The sequence below is a fragment of the Triticum aestivum genome, chromosome 6B (assembly GCF_018294505.1).
Source record: "Triticum aestivum cultivar Chinese Spring chromosome 6B, IWGSC CS RefSeq v2.1, whole genome shotgun sequence".
In the NCBI taxonomy this organism is placed as follows: Eukaryota; Viridiplantae; Streptophyta; class Magnoliopsida; order Poales; family Poaceae; genus Triticum; species Triticum aestivum.
The window spans coordinates 714,825,985-714,844,851 of record NC_057810.1 but is presented as its reverse complement, the minus strand read 5'-3'; the positions used below and the strand labels follow the sequence as shown (position 1 = coordinate 714,844,851).

The window sequence follows — 18,867 nt, the reverse complement described above, 5'->3', positions numbered from 1 at the left end:
GCATTTGTTTCTTTGCTCTTTTTCTGTTGTTTCTTTTGGGCGTGACTGTGCCGCTTCCGCCCCAACACCTATCCCTGTATGATTCGGTCGGTTGCTTTGTATACAAAGCGGGAGGAAACCCTTTTTCGGTAGAAGGCACCGCATCATCATACTGTGTCGTTGTCCAACATGGAACACATATAAGTTTACTTGACCCGTTGTACGTGTATTCGACGGTGGGAAATAGTCAATGAGTAATGTGTACGCACAATGTATATTTTTCCTCAAGAAAAAACAAAAGCTTTGCCTTTGAATAGACTGGTAGAAGAAGAAGAAAAATTGTACAAGCGCGGAATAGTGCAACGCCAGGATTGCAGCGCGACGCCGGTGTCCCTAAAAGTCAGGCACCGCTGGAAGAGGCAAATTTTAACATGCTCCCTCTTACACACCCCCCCCCCCCCCTCCCTTTTTACATATGAGGTAAGAAGGTAAGAGTTAATCAGGCCACTAATTAATAAGATCAACGGCTTAGATCTATTAAATACTCTTATCTTTCATGTAAAAAGAGAGGGTAAGAGGAAGCATGTTAAAACTGCTAGCTGGAAGAACCTCTAGCCGCCCTGGACCTCAGCTCGTGCCGTAAGGCGACATTCTGGAAGCACGGCTATCACAAAGAAAACATACGAATGCTGGACACATCTCTTCCGTTTCCGTCTGAAAAGTACGGAGAAGAATTGGAGTGATCCTACTATAGGCCGAAATGGTCACTGACAAGGTTGACGGACTTGAGGTCTTCACTCCGGCGGCGAGCAGGATTCAGATAAGGGCGTGAGAAAAACTGCAGAAAATTCAGACGCAAGTGTGTGGACGTGATGACGCTGTATGAGGGTTTTTAAACTCCTGGGCCTCAGCCTGATGAGCATCCAGCATTCCAACTCATACGGGCACACCTCACCACCCGGCTGGCAGCTAAACAATGGAAGGAAGCAAGCCGCCGTTTCTTGCGATCCAGCCAAGCAAAGGTGCATAGATACTCTGTTGTCCTCGTTACTAGTGAAGTACAGTACTCCCTCCGATTCAAAATAAGTGTCGTGGTTTCAGTTCCAAACATTCATTTTTTGCCTTGCTGTCGGTTTTGTCATTGCTGCCAGCAAACTCTTTCTTCACATCACTTTTGAAGTCGGCAGCATCCTCTAATGGCTATTGTCGTTGCTGATCATTACTCTTAACACGTGCAGATCTGGGAGGCAATCTTACATGTGCCAGTCAACCCGCAAGGCTCACCTCCATCCTTACGCTACTCTCGTTGCTGCTCCTTTCTTGCGGAGTCGGCAGCATCCGCTGCTCCTCCTCAACGACGACAATCCATGATAACAGCACGGACATGATGTCGCTGCTAGATTTCAAGCGGGCCATCACCACAAGTCAAGCCTTGAGATCTTGGGACCTTGGCATCCCCCTTTGCGGATGGAACGGCGTCGTCTGCAGCGGCCTGGAGCACCCGGGGCGAGTCATCAAGCTGAACCTTGTGAACCTATCTTTGTCAGGCATGATTTCACCATCCCTCGGGAATCTATCATTCCTTAGGAGACTGGACCTGTCCATTAATGGCTTCACCGGCGAGATACCTCCTCTCAACCGTCTCCAAAGATTGGAGGACCTTCTCTTGGGACAGAACTCACTGCGAGGGACCATTCCAGATACTCTTACAAACTGCTCCAATCTATACGAACTATTCCTGTCTAGCAACTTACTAATAGGAGAAGTTCCCAGTGGTATAGGCCGCCTATCCAATCTATTGTTGTTATTTCTTGGAGGAAATAATCTCACCGGAGAAATCCCACCAAGGCTAAAAAACAGCAGTCAGCTTGAATACATCTTGCTTGCTGATAATAAGCTCACCGGAACCATTATTGATGAGTTGGGAAAACTCCCAAATCTTTCTGAATTAAACCTTGCTGAAAATAGGCTATCATGTGGAATCCCGGAAACCCTGTACAAATACAATCAGTCTTCTCTCAGATATCTATTCTTAGATTCCAATATGCTTGGGAAAACACTGCCATCTAACTTTGGTGATACCATCCTGAATCTTAAAGTTCTCACATTGTACGAAAATAATTTTGAAGGTCATCTCCCAGCATCACTAGGCAATATTTCAGGGCTAAAGTGGTTAGACTTGTCATTCAACAATTTCGTTGGTCAAGTTCAAAGTTCTTTTGGTAATCTTGGACTCATACAACACCTAGACCTTCAGCAAAACAATTTGATGGGCTTCATCCCAAGAGAGCTGAGTGGCTTGCAACACCTCACCAATCTGTATCTATCTGATAATAATTTGGAAGGTGGGGTACCATGAAACAGTCTTTGTTGGAAATATAAGTGAGGCAAGAGCCTTTATAAGTATTGGAGGTAACCGGTGGGGAATCCTTTGGAGGAACACTGGATCTGCTCCCATGTCCTACTATCTCTAGGACAAAAGATACACATTATGTTATGTACTTACCTGATGATGTAGAGTATTCGTTCTAATATTTGGTTTCATGCCACCCATACTGTTGATCTATTTTATGCTCACCAGGATGTCAAGAGCAAACCTGTCATTCTTGTTTTTTTTGGCCATCTGTAATTCTGGGGATTGGGACCTTCCCAACCTTCTCTTTTGCAATAAATGATTCGGTGAGATCGTGGCTCTCAGTGCTCAGCAATCTGCAAAACAAATAAAAAATGATGGTTTTAGAAAAAAAATCATCAGGATTTGTCATGCAAGAAAAGCTAGTCCACGTCTAGGTCTTGTCATGCTGACTGTTCTAATACTGGAGTTATCGAGAAAAAGCTCATAACGAATTGGACAGTCAAAGCAGAGAAAAGTACAGACAGTGTGGAGACAGTGTTAGGATTGACTTTACTTGCATATGCTTAAGGGAACCATAATGTGGTTGCTTATTGGCAAGCCATAACAGGCGCCTTTCCTAGACATCCCTTGTCTTGGTCACATTGTCGTTAGTCTCAAATTACCCTGCTTACAAAATAGAGAGAAGCAGCACATTCCCAGTCCACGTCATGGTCTTGAAATGCTTGCATATTTTTCTTCTGCTTAAGTTATGGATGAAATTTACAATGGTTTGGACAATTGACCAAATCAGTAAGCACATTGGTCATCAGCAATTCGGATTTTGGAGGCTGAGTTTGCGTTTCATTCGTGATAGCAGTTTTCTCCTTGCTGCTGGCTGGACATAATAACGAATGGATTGAACATAGAACACAATCAGTAAGCACGTACATAAAGTTCAACCAAGAATCCGTTGTTTAGCTTAGTGTTGTTATCTTAAAGATGATGACGGGTCAATGACGATATAGCCAAGAACAACAAAGAGATCGGGAAGAGAAACATATCTGGAAATAGAGGACATGCATGTGACTAGCCAAAGGACTTAACTGAACTCCCCTCATAAACAAATTCGAATAATTGGCTCAGAGGACCAAGTTAATGGTAGTTGAGTTGTCTTAAATTTTTAAGCCAGACGCAGAGCCGTGACAATCAGCATGTTAAGGCCAAGTTATTCTTCAGTGTGGGTAGAGGAGCTAATCAAGTGGAAACGGAGTAGGAGCTCCGGGTCTCAGTTCAATGGTACGAAGATAATCTGCATCGCTCCGTCTCAGTGAAATGGGAAGCACTCTAAAAGTGGAATCCACCTGCCAAAATTGAGCATGTACTTTTACTTACTACGATGCTGGAGGAATGTATCCTGATGAGTGATGGACATGCGATTTGAGGAAATAAATCACCACCTGACGTCAATGCGGAAAGCAAAAATCAAGAAACAGGAATTTCAGGTTCAGATTCACAACCGTCAGAAGAGATGGAAGGCGATATCGAGAAGCACTACAGCCATATGGGACAGTAAAAATGGAAGTTGCGACAAGATCTCACACCAAGATACAACACACCAGTAGCAGGAGCCTGAGACAATAGGTCTAATTGACATTGCAACCGTCACCGCGACGGAGAGCACCGAAGTGCCTGCTCCGCAGCGGGACATGGTCTGGTGTAGCAGAAGCAGAAGAAGAATAAGAAGAGATGATCTGAAATGTTTATGTTGGTTTACTTTTTAGTTGAGCATGAGAAGCTTTGTTTTACCTCTTCACCTGCCTGCCCTAAATTTTGAACTTTCAAATCTGCATCTTGCTGTAAATACACATGGATCATAAGAAGTTGATAGAAATGGTTGAACGTTCCTTCAGTTTTGACGTGAGTGTACTTCCAGTTTTCAGTGCTCAATATACAACTGTCACATAGTTTCTCGATGCAGACAGAAAGTAATGACAACAACAGAAATTCAGACCAGGAACTAAACAGCAAAGTAATAACAGTTTCTTTAGATCGGCAACAAACAGGATAGATCTACGAACTGCTGAGCAAGACGAACTTACTACGTATCAGGAACAAAAATAACCAATGTGCTCATGGCAATTAACACAAACACTTATGAAGAGATGAACATAGATTCTCCCAAGTTACAGGATAGATCTGCAACTTCAGTTTCTCACGACACAAAACACTTCCAAAGAGTTCAACACAGACTCTCCCAAGTTCACAGGCAATGACACAGCAATGAAGTAGTCCAAACCGATCCCTGCCGGGTTGCAGAGCTGACAAAGCAGACAAGAAGCAGAGCTTCGAAAGAACTAGTCACCGATGATGTGCATTATCGGCTTTGACAGCGAAGCGGAGTCTTGAGATTTGGTTAGGTGAATAGCTTCTGTCCTTGACTCAATATATATGCATACACAAGGTTGTAAGGTTGTGGACCTTTAGCCTGAAATGGATGGATCATCACACAATTTGGCTTAAGACTGTTTCAGAACTGAAGCAGAGTATATCAGAGTGAATCAGTGAAACAGAGAAGAAATGATGTCTATCAAGAGGCGCACTAAATTATCATCAATCTTAACGCCAAAAAAATTAGAGCTACCTGACTGTACACTGAACTTGTGCTTTGCTTGCACATCAGGCATACTATTTAGCATCCATCTCTTCTAGATTTCCGCCCGCAATATAAATTTTCAGGCAAGACAAGACTGGAATGGCAATTATATATTTCCCCCTCCAATATTACTGAAAGAGTTTAAGTATCTGCACCTGTCTCTTCTAGATTTTATTGTTTCGTTGTTGATCTAGCAACTTGATGGAAACTGGTAAGCGTTCCTTCAGTTTTGAGTGCTCACAGCAGAACAGTAACACATAATTATTCGACATATGACCAAAAGATTTAGTACATTTACTCCAGTGTACACAGGAGTACTAAAGAACCCAAGTCACCATGTGCAGAGCTAGACCTCATCTTTGGACGGCTCTGAAGATTTTTTTTTTCTTTCCCAGAGAAGACGCACTCCGTCATTTCAGCTGATGATAATGGCACGCGCGTGCTTCTGCAGTTCCTTGTAGAATGGATGGATTCAGCATCTAGTTAGTGAGCATTTTAGTTTTGTTCGAAATTCCGGGCTACAGTATGAAAAATAAAAACAACATAGCGTGTGGTGTAAAGAAATCTTAGAACTTTTGGTCAAGTTATCTGCGTAAAAAAGGTTGAAGACAATTTACAAGTATCCTGGTAACCATGGAAGCAACTGACAAGTAATCTGTTCTCCGGTGTCGCCAGCGGCGCCGAACAGAACTTACCATTGGTCACATCACAGGCAAAATTCTTGAATACATTTTTTGAGGGAAAAGTACTTGAAAATTTGGACTCCAGCAAAATTGGCAAATCAAAGAGTATGTATTTGGTGCTTGACCATTTTTTCCATACATGATTTCCCAACGGACGGACCCTAAAACATGAAATAAATGCAGATGCATGCTTTAAACACACACAGATGTGATGCAGCATGCCAAGTCAGGGGATTCTTGCCGCCGACGTGTCAGGCATACCGGCCCGAGGGCATCAAAATCACATTGAAGAATCAGCCGACCGTAATCAAGGAGACCACAGCAACAGTAGGATATGTGCAAAACAGGCAATTCAAAGAGAGAAGCACAGTACAGGAGGAGCATGTCGTCACACGGCACCAAAGGAACCCAACGGCCTTTCCATCACTCAAGCTTTGCTTGCAACTAGTCTCTCTAAGAATTAAAGCAGCCAGCACACGTGACTTGATTATATAAGAATTAATTGGTGGAAACTGGCGAGCGTTCCTTCAGTTTTTAATCCTCACAGCACAACTGCCACACCATATATAGTTTTTCGACCAGTCTAGTACATTTACTCATGTCACCATGTGTAAGTAAAGTCTATGAACATGGGAGTATGACCGGAGTACTAAATAAACAACTCAAGTCACCATGTGTAGAGCTTAATTAGACCTCGTATGTTTGTTGGTGGTCCCTCGACGAGAGAATTTCTCCCCCTCCCCCTCCTCCCGTGTCGCCCCCGCGCGGCGGCCGGGAGGAAACCCTAGCCCGCCGCCGCCAGGTCCCCCAGCCTTCCTCCCCCTCCTCCCTCGCCGTCGCCCTAGGCTCGGCTGGGCAAAGCCCGCCCGCAGCCGGCGGCGGCGGGCCGACCTCGATCTCTCGCAGGACGGGGCCGGCGCGGGGCGGCTCCCTCCGGCATGGGCGCGGTGCAGGCGACGGGCGCCGCGGCGCGGCGGCGCGCTCCCGCCGTGGTGGGCGACGCGGTGCATCAGGCGGCGCTGGGACGGGTGGTGCGCGCGAAGGTGGCGGCGGCGCCGCTGGTCTTCGACCAGATCTCGCGGGCGTCATCTTCGATGGCGCGGGCCGCGGGCGGCGTGGCGCCTCTCGCTCGGCTGCGGTGCTCGCAAGGCGGGGTGGGCCGCCGGCCGCCGCGGGGCTGGCCGGGTTCCGCTCGTGCCTCTGGTGGGCGCTCGACGCCGGTGACTTGGTGGCGGTGGTGGTGGAGCGTGCCAGCCGGATCTGACGCTTTGTTTCCGGCGGGCGGCGCGGGTTGGGGCATTGGCCCGGCGTGGCTGCTGCTCCGGCTGTGGGCTGCGGCGGTGTTTCATGGTGCCGCGGTGGCATCACGGCAGTTTGGCGGGCCGAATGCGGCGACGGCTGGTTTCTCAGCGTCGGCTCGTTTGTAGGCAGTCCGTTTCGACCTGCGATCCCTCTCTCTCGTCGTCCGGCGTTGCCTCGTCGAATGGGCAGGTCCTCCCCCAGCTGCGATCCATCACCCGTCTCGCGCCCGGCAGCAGGACTGCTCGTCTCGCGCCCGGCAGCAGGACCGACCCCGTCTCGCGCCCGGCAGCAGGACCGTCCCCGTCTCGCGCCCGACAGCAGGACTGGCTCCGTCTCGCGCCCGGCAGCAGGACCGACCTAGTCTCGCGCCCGGTGCTGTTGGACGGGTCGATGGAGGTTAGTTTTGGCCGGCCCTCTGGGTCTCGTTGCTGGGGGCCACCCAGGGGTGCGAAAGGTGGGTCCTTTCCGCTCGTTTATTCGGTTGGGGTAGCGGCGGGCCTCAGGTGAGGTGGTATCCAGGTCTGGGAGGCCGGGGCGGCGGCCCTGGTGGTGGCTCCGCGGTTCTCTTGGGCAGAGCCCGTGGATTGGTGCTGCCCGGTGGCCATGGCCATATGGGTGGCGTGGTCGTCGTGGGTGTGGCGTTCGGTCGCGATGAATGTTGGCGGGGTGAAAACATGCTCTATCCTCGGACGGACCGGCGGCGGCGTTGCTCGTTCCCTTCTTGAAGGCGTCGTCGCGGCTCTCATCGGCCAGTGTGTTGCTCCAGGGGAAACTCTGATCGTCAGGTCGGGCGGTGGCGGCGCGTTGGTGTCGTAACCTTCTTGAAGGCGCCGCCTTGGAGTGCACAGTTTGTCATATGCGGCTTCATCTCTTCGCGGTGGCGTGTTCACGGTGGAGGACCTCGATTGCTCTGTTGTGCTAGGGGTGGTGTTGCTGCGCTCAGCGCCTGTGTATCCCGCCTTGGGTGTGTGCATGTGTTGTGGTGGGGTGCGTTTGTACTTGGGCTCTGGTTGATCATTGCTTTATTTATAAAGCGGGGCGAAAGCCTTTTTCGGTAATTAGACCTCGTCCTTAGATGGCTCCGTGAAGCTTTTTTTGCTGTCCTGGAGAAGATGTGCTCCGCCAGTTCAGCTGATTGATTATGGCGCACGTGTGCTTCTGTAGTTCTCTGTAGAATGGATAGATTCAGCATCTGGTTAGCGTACGTTTTTAATTTTGTTGAGAACTCCGGGACACGGTATGAAACAGAACGACAGATGTACACTGCGTGCAGTGTGAAGAACGCTTAATTAGTAGACTGCATTTAGATAGTAGAGCTTGGTGGAGCACTTACGATGTTTTTGATGTGGGCAAGCCTGGTTCACACAACAGCCTCAGTTTACTGCTGTCCACATTATGTACCATCTGGGGACCGGTGAGTTGCTGTATACACGGTGGCAAAGACTTAATGATGCTCTCGTATCCATAACCTTAACCTCTTGTAATGACTTACGGGTGGCAAAGACTCCGGAAGGCACTTTAGTTTACGGCAGAATGTGAGGTCGCGTGTTTGAAGGTTTTTGAGGCTTCTCTTCTAATGATTTTCCTGACTCAAAGGCCTTCCAGAAGGCACTTTAGTTTAGGGCAGAATGTAAGGTCTAGTGTTTGAAGGTTTTTTAGGCTTCGAAGGCTCTCCGGAAGGGACTCTAGTTGAAGGCACCATGTGAGGTCCAGTTCTTGAAGGTTTTGTAGGCTTCCAAGGCTCTCTGGAAGGGACTCTAGTTTAGTGTCCCATGATAGGTTGAGTGTTCGAAGCTTTTTTAGGCCTCCAAGGCTCTCCGGAAAGGACTCTAGTTTATTGCATGCTGAGAGGACGAGTGTTTGAAGGTTTTCGAGGCTTCCAAGGCTCTTCGGAAGGGATTTCAGTGACATGCAGCGTGAGAGCTCGAGTGTTTGAAGGTTTTTGAGGCTTCCAAGGCTCTCTGGAAGGGACTCTAGTTTCTCACACTGAAAGAGTTTGAGTGTTTGAAGGTTTTTGAGGCTTCCAAGGCTCTCTGGAAGGGACTCTAGTTTCTCGCACTGAAAGAGTTTGAGTGTTTGAAGGTTTTTTAGGCTTCCAAGGCTCTCTGGAAGGGACTCTAGTTTATGGCAGGCTGAGAGGTCGAGTGTTGGAAGGTTTTTGAGGCTTCCAAGGCTCTCTGGAAGGGACTCTAGATTCACGCAGAATGAGAGGTTGAGTGTTTGAAGGTTTTTTAGGCTTCCAAGGCTCTCTGGAAGGGACTCTAGTTTCTCGCACCATGAGAGGTCTAGTGTTTGCAGGTTTCTGAGGCTTCCAAGGCTCTCTGGAAGAAATTCTAGTTTAAAGCAGTATGAGAGGTTGAGTGTTTGAAGAGTTTTGAGGCTTCCAAGGCTCTTTGGAAGGGACTTTAATTTCTCGCAATTTGAGAGGTCTAGCTTTGGAAGTTTTTTTAGGCCTCCAAGGCTCTCTGGAAGGGACTCTAGTTTCTCGCACCGGAAGAGGTTTAGTGTTTGAAGGTTTTTGAGGCCTCCAAGGCTCTCTGGAAGGGACTCTAGTTTCTCGCACCGGAAGAGGTTTAGTGTTTGAAGGTTTTTGAGGCTTCCAAGGCTCTCTGGAAGGGACTCTAGTTTAAAGCAGTTTGAGAGGTTGAGTGTTTGAAGGTTTTCGAGGCTTCCAAGGCTCTCCGGAAGAGATCCTAATTTCTTGCAGCCTGAGAGGTCGAGTGTTGGAAGGTTTTTGAGGCTTCCAAGGCTCTCCGGAAGGGACTCTAGCTTATTACACCCTGAGAGGTCAAGTGTTTGAAGGGTTTTGAGGCTTCCAAGGTTCTTCGGAAGGGACACTAGTTTACAACAGCTTGACAGGTCGAGCGTTTGAAGGTTTTTGAGGCTTCTAATGCTCTCTCAAAGGCACTTTAGTTCAAAGCAGCACGAGAGGTCTAGTATTTGAAGGTTTTGCAGGTTTCCAAGGCTCTCTGGAATGGACTCGAGTTTCTCACACCATGAGAGGTCTAGTGTTTGAATGTTTTTTAGGCTTCCCAGAGTCTCTGGTATGACTTTGACACTAGTACAATAAGATAAGTTAAGATGCGCCAGTCTCACAAGTTTGCTAACCAAGCTTGGTATTGCTGATATTTCACGTGATCCATTGAGGTTCAGGTAATGTAATTTGGAGAGCTGAGTGATGCTATCGGGAAATTGATGATCTTGTAGCTTTGGAGCAATAAGAACCTCCAGTTGCTTCAGTTGTCCTTGAGCGCTTGGAAACTCTGTGATGGAGCATCCAGATAGATCCAAGACTCGCAAGCACTTTGGAAATGAAAATGCACCGCCATGGAATTCACAATCCGAAAAATGCATCGCCCTTAACTTGGGTCGGAAAATAGTTGACGCCTTCCTCACCTTGCTGTAATCTGAAATATTGCAATTTGCGAGAGATGCATAGATGCGGTATTCTTTTTTTGTAGCATCGCTCACTATTTCAGCATCAAAGACAACCAACTCTTCGGTAATGACTGATCTTGCGAGATCATGAACTAGATCGTGCATGGTGAACATTGTTTTTCCAAATTTCTGAAAGAAAATAAAATAGGATTAGTTCCACCAGAAAAATTGTAAGAGAATAATATTCTTTATATAAATGATGTGGCATGATCCTATCGGAGAAAGATTAATATGTTCAACTTGGTAGGCCGTAAATTTGTCTTCGTTTGCACTTCCTCTTGACGCGATCATAGCGGCCAAACTGACCATGCCATCAAAATAAATAAATAAACTACATCCCACCTAAGCTCGGCTTAACGGGCTTAAAGCAAGTCTAGGCGTCTTCCTAAATTTCTCAACCTAAATGCACTTTTAGGTAGAGCACAAAAAGTGCATCTCCTCTAGCAATTTAACTATAACGCTCTATCTATATTTATTTTGCTTATATCTCTCTTCATGTTTCGTCGAGCAACTTGTACGAAGAATTTGGTTGAGCACCTCATGTGCGACGAACTCAACGGCAGAAAGAGCTGCTATAGATGTCAACAGAGCTAGGCAGAAAGGTCCGGGAGGTTGGCATGGAGGTCCTCCTAGCAGAGGTAGAGCCACGGTGGCCGCGTGGGTGCGCATGACGGCGTGCTTTTCGTCGTTGGTCACCTCCACGACGAGGGCACGACAGGGAGGTGGAGGAGCTTTGTGGTGGTGGTCGGGGAGGGGGGGTCAATGTGGTGGGCGCGAACCATGCGAGGGTGCGGACAGTGGCGGAGGGCACGTAGGGGCCGGAGCGAAGGGTGCCGGCCAACGGAGGTGAGGCTGGTGGTAGGGGGAGGTTGGCGGCAGCCGGAGACGAGCGGGGCTGCCTATTGAGTCATCTACCGCAGAAACAGAGTCTCGTGATGATCCTGGTACAAAAGGTTCGTCAGGCCTGCATTCAGAGACTTCCGCCTCAGACACATATCCATAAAGAAATTATCTCGCTTTCTAGATGTACCCTTCTTCACAACCCCCACGGAGGTTAGAGATTTCCCGTTATCAAAATTGTCCAGGCAGGACTATTTTTAGAATGCTCAGAGCCAACCAAACAGTTTGCTACGTCCCTCGAGAAAATCAAAACTTCATTGGAAATTCAGGACCAACTTAGGAAGGCACGGACTCATATCTTGTAAGGTCGAAGTCCACACATAAGAAAATATAAGACTTCCTGAGATTCAAAGAAAAAGGTTTGAAGGTTGATCTCTGGGATCCGTGATAGTTCAGAACCAGCAAAGGGAGGCCGAAAAGCCGCACAAAGGTTTCTGCATGCATTAGTTGGCCTTTCCCATGCAATCTTTTAGGAAGAGTGATGCACTCTACCTACTTATTTGGAGGTAGGTGGAGGAAAGGGGAATTTAGGTAGATTACCTAAAAAATTATGAATAGGTAGAGTCTTCCAGCACCTGCCTCTTGCGAAATCTACAGGCTCCTATACCAGAATGAAGACCTTGGTGAAGACAGGTGGTTTGTTGCTTGGTCCATTGTGGCGCAATCAAAGAGGCAGCACACAGAATGAGGATTATGATGACAGCGCGGTAGTGGTCACAACTCACAAGATGAGAGAGGAAGATAGAAAAAGGTAGTGATAACGTAAAAATATTATTCCCACCAATGTTAAGCTGGCTTGGTGGTCAGAATTGATTTGTCTTGCCACCTCCTCCCACCTCAATGGCAAAAGTGGTTGTGGTGCAAATGCAGATGTGTTTAGAGAACTGGGAAACTGAAATACAAATTCCCTTGGAGAGCAAGGGCAAGGGATTTACTAAGGGAATGGCATACCTTTAGGGTGCCCCAATGCAATTTACTGACACGTATTCAGGACTCTAATTAAGTTCTTCCATCTTGTATGTGTTCTTTTTGGGAAAATTATTGTTCAACCAAATATGTACTCCCTCCGTTTCAAAATAGATAGCTCAACTTTGTACTAACTTTACGGGTCATCTATTTTGAAACGGAGAGACTATATATTGATTCGATGAGCCAAAGAAAATACAAAACTATGCATTAATTGTATGTGTAGTGATCCAAATGGCTGGCTTTTGACGAGGGTAAACCACAGCAGGATGGACGAAGAGTTACTTTTTCTTTCTTGCAGATATAGGTTCCCCACATTTTGGCTATTTTTAGAGCATAGTGCGTGGAGTATAATTTGATGCATGCACCAATATCTTGAGTGCTTTACTTCTCACGAAGGGCAAAACATATGCATTGATTAATGTACCAAACTGTCAACATATATAACATGCATGTATACTTTTGCACGGTAACTATTGCATGCCATTTGATAATGAGTAAAAAAGAATACATTTTATTCTATATTGTACAGGTATGCCGTAGTAACTCACCTCAGCAAATTTTGAATGATGAAGGAAAGACATCCCCAGGAATTGTGTAACATACTTCTCGCCAAGTTGTCTGGCCGAAAAGTTATTAGATGGCTCGATGAAACCCAGAGCAATCCATTGATGGATAAGATCATCTTTACTTATATTGTGACCTTTAGGAAAGATGCCACAATAGGCAAAGCATAACCTCAAATATGGTGGCAAAGTATTGTAACTTAACTTCAAGGATGGTAACACTGTACTATCAGAAAACGGTTCATCCCAAATATCACTATTAGACATTGCTTTCCCGTCACTAAGATCCATTCCAAATAGCAAGAATCCAAGTGCTTGAGCTGCTAATGGCAAACCTCCACATTTCTTTGCAATCTTCTGTCCAATTGGTTTAACTTGCTCTTTATCAGCTCTAGATTCAAAGCCACTATTTTGCTTGATTATTCTCCAGCACATGTCATTGTCCAAGAGATCTAACATGTATGGTTCAACAGTACAATTTTTTCTTGCAATGTCTATGCTGCGTGTTGTAACTAGGACTTTCATCTTGGAGCTTACATTCACAATAAGCTTGAGTTGATCCAGTTGGAAGTAATCTGTCTCCCATAGGTCATCTAAAACAATTAAAGTTTTTTTATCTCGAAGCAGATCTTTAAGGTGTTGGTCTATCAACTGCCTTGTATCTAGATTCTGGCTTCCTTTCCCCAGTACTTGAGAAATTATGGAGTTCCCTACTTTTTTCAAGTCAAACACCTGGGATACATAGACCCATACCCGATGATCATAATCTTTGAACTGAGCATCATTGAAGACCAGTTGTGCCAAAGTTGTCTTTCCTATGCCTCCAAGCCCACAAATAGGAAGAACTGTGATATCTTCTTTGTTGTTGTTGTTTTTGGATAACAAAGAAAGGACATTCATCCTGTCTTTGTCTCTCCCTATGATGAGTGATTCAATGACATGTGACGTTGTTTCCCGTGGATCGGGAAGCTGATGCACATTAATTAGGCTCGAGTTATCATGTGTGAATTTGAAACTCTCATGATCCTCTTTGATCTTCCTCAGCTGACCTCTCATCTTCTTCATCTTATAAGCCATGGTAATCTTGGGTGCAATAGCAAAACAGTCCAGCTTCCCAATCATCTACAAGGAATTTCAACAAGTGATTATGGTAATATAAAACCTGGGAGCAACTACACCCGGCTTTAATAAGATGTAGTATTTTCGATCCCTCTACCCGTAACTACATGCTGCATGGTAGATATATAAATCCCAACACAATTGGAATTTAATGTAAAACTTTTGGACGGATGTAAAACATAGCTTCCCTTGTAGTACAATTTTTTATTCTTATACACCTAGTTTCACGGCCGGGATTTGTACACCAGATTTAAATAGGCTAAATGCCTCTTGTACACCCATGATTCTTTAATTTTTAGAAGGGCACCGACAAATTTCATTCTTTAAACGTTGCAATTAACTAGTGCACCAGTTGCTAAAATTGGAAAGTACGTTCAGATGATCAAGCACAGTGGCGGAGCCAGGGGTACCAGCAGGGGCCCTGCCCCCCCCCCCCCCCTAATCCAATGGATTTGTTCCTAATAAACACATGAGCAACAGATTTCTCGAACTGGCCCTCCCCAACACCATAATTTCACTAATCCTGCCTCCACCACTGATCAAGCATGGTTTTGTGGACAATGATATAATTAATAATCAAATTATTTGACCAAAGCAACAAACTCTGTACTAGCTAGGAATATTAATTAACAAAAAACCGATTGAGACAAGGCAAGGGCGGCATTGTATACCTTTCTGGAGGCTGGTTCACTGTTAACTTGGAACTCATCGAGCATGTAAGAGATGTCGTAGGCAGCGTTCTTGAGCTGGTTGAGCCACAGCCGCACCAACTCCTCCATGACAGACCGCCTCTCAGCATCCTTGAGCGCCGCCTCCATGTACTGCAATGTGTCCTTCATGTCCTTGAGGTCGTCCTTGAAGTTGCACAGCATCGTGACCTCATCCCCAATGGCGGAACCCAGCTTATTGCCCACCGCTGAGACCACAGCCGAGGCGAGCAAACCGGCTACATGCGCCATGTTGTTCGTCTTCACCGTACGTTTTCTCTCTCAAGTTGTATGCCAATTGGAGGAGGTGTGAAGACAGCACGTGCCAGAAATGACGCAGCTACCAACTCATGCATGGCCATATGTTATTTATGACACGACACATGCTCCACCGAGATGGAAAGGGATCATCTACCTTGCTTAATTGTGGTAATGCACGCAACACAGCACACGTTAGCTTTAACTTTGCCAGCAGGCAAGGGTCAAGAAAAAGAATCTCAAGTCTTTCTTGCTGTAAAGGGAAAGGGAAATCCAGGAACCAGAGAGAAGGAAAGAATGTGATCTCATCTCCCTCTGAAAATGAAAAGGAATAGAGAACAATCCTATTCCCTGATGCGTGCTTTGGTCTGTATGTACCTTTTGAGCTCATTGAAGACTTGCTAATTCTTTAGTTCTAGAGTTCACTGATGGACCATCTACCAGAAATAATATGGATTGCATAGTTGCCCTCATCCACAGAAAAATCATAAACAGTTTACGATACAGATAGCAGGATCACAAGCAAATAAGAGAATCAGAAGATTTGTACGATTACTTACACTGAACTCATATTCTTCGTATCTGCTGCCAGGCTGGTTGACCAAATTTAGCAATCTACTTGGAACCTTGGTTAATAATTTTCAATATCCTACAAGAAAATATTGCATAATAAGTATATTAAAAGAGAGAACACACATTATGATAGTCTTGCTTGCTTGCTTGGTTGACTGAAGATTTTTCCAAACAAGGCAGGAGCGGCAAAAGGTGAGGAAGGTCTCAATTTTTACAAAATTAGGCAACAAGACATAGATATTTACAGAAGCCATGGGTGGCACCTTGCTTGTGGAACGGCCAATAAGATCCAGGTGTAGGGAGCCTGTTGTACCTGCCGCCGTTCATCAGGTTTCCTCGACAACGTCTCTGCCTAGCCGCCAGCCATCGAAGAAGCACCGTCTGTCGCCACTGGAGCCGGCACCCCCTCCCTGATGTGAGGGAACAGAGGATGCTCTGCCTCGGGCTCAATATCTCCTCTAGCCACCTCTCTCATTGGCCATTTCGCACGCTGCGGCCACTCTGAAATAGGAGTATAAGGAAGGCTGAACCCTGAAGCACACACATACATAAGAAAAGAAAATGTTTATCTATGGTCAATAGATCCAAAATTTGGGTGCTCTGTTGCTATTTACAAATCTACAACATCATCATCATCAACATAATCTGCACAATCAATTCATTAAACGCTTCACGGGATAAAATCGGAGGTTAAAATACAGTTTAATCTAGCCACAAATTCTTCAAAATTATGCAGTAGCACGATCTCTGTCCACAACGTTACAATACAAGTTTGTGTTTACATATCAAATATGAAATGTGTGCAAATTCATGGCTTAACTGAAGCATCCATAAATTTGCATTTGATCCTAATATGCAATGAGCACAACATGAATTTAACAGAAGAAGCAGTAATTGTAGCCACATTTTATGAGGCAGCAACCCATCACAGGCAGGAAGAAATGCAAAACAGACAGAAGATCTTCTTCACCTCCGGGGACCATGCCGCCAAATCTTGACCATAAATCAGTCCGAGCGCTGCTAGGAAAGGTGAACTGAGACGGTCGAGGAGGGCCGGGGCGGAGGCGTCGTCGGGATCGTCGCAGAGGTGCGCGTCGCTCCCCATCCGCCCCACCACGGACGGCGCCGCTCAGGCTGCTCGCCTGCAGACCGAACGCCGTCCCTTGGCATGCCTCCCCAACTCTCCCCGGCCGCGGCCGCGGCGGCGAGGCTGGGAGCCGCAGAGCTCGGCGGCGGCGGAGAGGTGAACTGAGACGGGCTTGTGCGTGTCATCCACACAACCTGGGCCGCCATTTTACAGGGCTTGATGGGCTGGGCCGGTATAACGTGGGCCCACCTGCCTTCCATATCCATTGACGCCGGCGACTCTGCTCGCTCCGGCGCTGCATTCCTCCCACCGCTACTTTCCTCTCGCCCGTACTCCACCGCAGAGTTTGGGATTAATTTGCTCGAAGTCAGTCAAGTGAGCAGCAGACGAGTGGAGATGGCCACCGTAAGCGGAGGAGGAGCACCGGCTCGCTCCCACGGGCGGAGCCAGAAAATTTTGTCATTGGGTTCACTCATTGACTCGTTATAAAGATTCGCTATGCTATAATTAAGTGTAAAGTCTAATTTTTACACAAGTTTACAACAAGAGTATAGCACTACAAAATAACGTAACAAACAGACTTGTGCTATTACTTATCACATACCCAAGCCTCTATTCCAGGCAAGGTTTTTCCCTAACATTCTTCCACTTGGATGAAAGTGACCCATGGTGAATTTTGGGCTTGGCACGTGGTATTATTTTGGTAAATGGCTGTGTACAAACGCTTTGTGGATTCGGTGTTTAGTTTCAAATTTTTTTGAACTTGTGTGCTGAATTCTTGTGTGCGGTTGGGTGCGGTTAGCGATTTTGCCTCTCTATGGTGAAAAACGGTGCCACTTCCATCACCTCATCTGGAGGGTTCTTGCGTTTTTTAATCAGTGTCACTTTCATGTTTCGATCTAGAGTCTGCTTTTTGTTTCTGGTTTGCGCCACTGTAGTCGTTTGATCTCGAAACCTCACCACATACTACCATCGCTTACGTCCTGGGGGTTATAAATAGATCGTCCTTCTTCTCATATCATTGTGCTAGGTTTTCTTTGGGTTAGCATATACTATTTCTATGGTATATCCTTCTTCCGGTCGTAATGGACCGCGGCGTCCTGCTCGGCCTCCTCCGTCGCGGGGAGCTCTGGTTGGCTGGTGTGGTGGTTCGGGTTGTCTTGCTGCGTCGGCCGTTGTCTCGGCTCGGTTCGTATGTATGGAGCATGCTTCGTCCTCTGATGATCGGCCGTTGCCGCCGTCGTGCCCTGGCTGTCGGCAACTCGTTGCTGCTGCCTCGGGCCTCCTAATCTCCCTTGACCTTCTTTGCGGTGCTGGCGGGCATGGTGAGGATCAGCCACAGCTTCGGCTCCGGCATCGCCCTGAGTCCGTCCAACCGGCCGTCCACGGCCGACGGTGACTACGTCGAAGATGTTGTCGATTGGTTACGGACTGCCCGGAAACCGGGTGTCCCGGCGGCCGGCGCTTACGTATCCCCTTGGCGGGGCCATGGTCTCCGCTCGGACGTAGTAGGACGCCCTGTTCGGGGAGCATAGATCCTGCGGCAACAACCACTACGACAACGACGACGGCATCACCACCGCCGGATAATGATCACTTGCCAGTGCGAGCGGTGTGACAGTGGCGAGGGCGGATGCTCCTGGTGCAGCAGACAGCAGGTTGCTCTGTGGCGCCGACAAGGGGTTAGGTTGCAGCGTCGGGGGGGAGGGGAGGCGGTGCAACAGACAGTAGGATAGTCTCGAAGGCGGCCACACTGCGCAGGAGCGACTGGAGCCGGAGTGGTCCATTGTTAGCCAGGATCGACTGTTGCTGATGATGCTGCGGGCATGTGGATGAGTACGTGGATCTCAACGTGAAACGTCCATCAGCAAGGCACGGCCTGGCGTTGCGCACTGCACTGCTATGTGATGCTGTTGAACATGAAGTGCACTCAAACCGCAATGCATGCCTTCCGCGTTGTATCCCCTTGCATGGTCCGACGAGGTTTCGCGTACGTCCAGGTTCGTGTGATCATCTCTCTCTCTCTCTCTCTCTCTCTCTCTCTCTCTCATATTTTTTTGTGCAGCTCAACAGCGAGGGAGATTTGCAAGTGGTCAAAATTCTGGTGCTATCATTGCTATGTGATAAGACAAGGTTTCTCCTGATCCTCTTTCTTCTTGATAATCCATATAGGGATTGCTTCTGTCGATTATTTTAAACCTTTTCTTGTAGACTAAAGGTTCAGAGATGGCCACTAACTGATTGGTGTTATTTAGCTTCAGGTTCATTTTTGTGCTCTTAAGGTGTAGTATCCCTTCCATT

The 18,867-nt window shown here is 47.0% G+C and overlaps 2 protein-coding genes across 6 annotated transcripts; one reads left to right on the top strand and one right to left on the bottom strand.

Annotated features, from left to right (window-relative positions):
• Window positions 1-914: 914 nt before the first annotated feature.
• LOC123139928 (receptor kinase-like protein Xa21) lies at window positions 915-2,573 on the top strand. The gene is made up of 2 exons (XM_044559644.1): window positions 915-1,001; window positions 1,218-2,573. The coding sequence occupies exons 1-2, from the start codon at window positions 956-958 to the stop codon at window positions 2,336-2,338; spliced, it is 1,167 nt and encodes a 388-aa protein (XP_044415579.1). The 5' UTR covers window positions 915-955; the 3' UTR covers window positions 2,339-2,573.
• Window positions 2,574-5,008: 2,435 nt separating this feature from the next.
• On the bottom strand, window positions 5,009-16,741 carry LOC123139924 (putative disease resistance protein RGA4). 5 transcript variants are annotated; one of them, XM_044559642.1, is made up of 6 exons: window positions 16,450-16,741; window positions 15,743-16,010; window positions 14,613-15,555; window positions 12,808-13,944; window positions 10,349-10,519; window positions 5,009-5,412 (listed from the first exon to the last, which is right to left on the bottom strand). In XM_044559642.1, the coding sequence occupies exons 3-6, from the start codon at window positions 14,898-14,900 to the stop codon at window positions 5,383-5,385; spliced, it is 1,626 nt and encodes a 541-aa protein (XP_044415577.1). In that variant the 5' UTR covers window positions 14,901-15,555; window positions 15,743-16,010; window positions 16,450-16,741; the 3' UTR covers window positions 5,009-5,382. The 5 variants fall into 5 exon arrangements, with proteins under 5 accessions (XP_044415577.1, XP_044415573.1, XP_044415574.1 ...); XM_044559638.1 differs by lacking the exon at window positions 5,009-5,412 and having other exon boundaries at window positions 9,685-10,519; XM_044559639.1 differs by lacking the exon at window positions 5,009-5,412 and having other exon boundaries at window positions 9,685-10,519; window positions 15,793-16,010.
• Window positions 16,742-18,867: the final 2,126 nt, after the last annotated feature.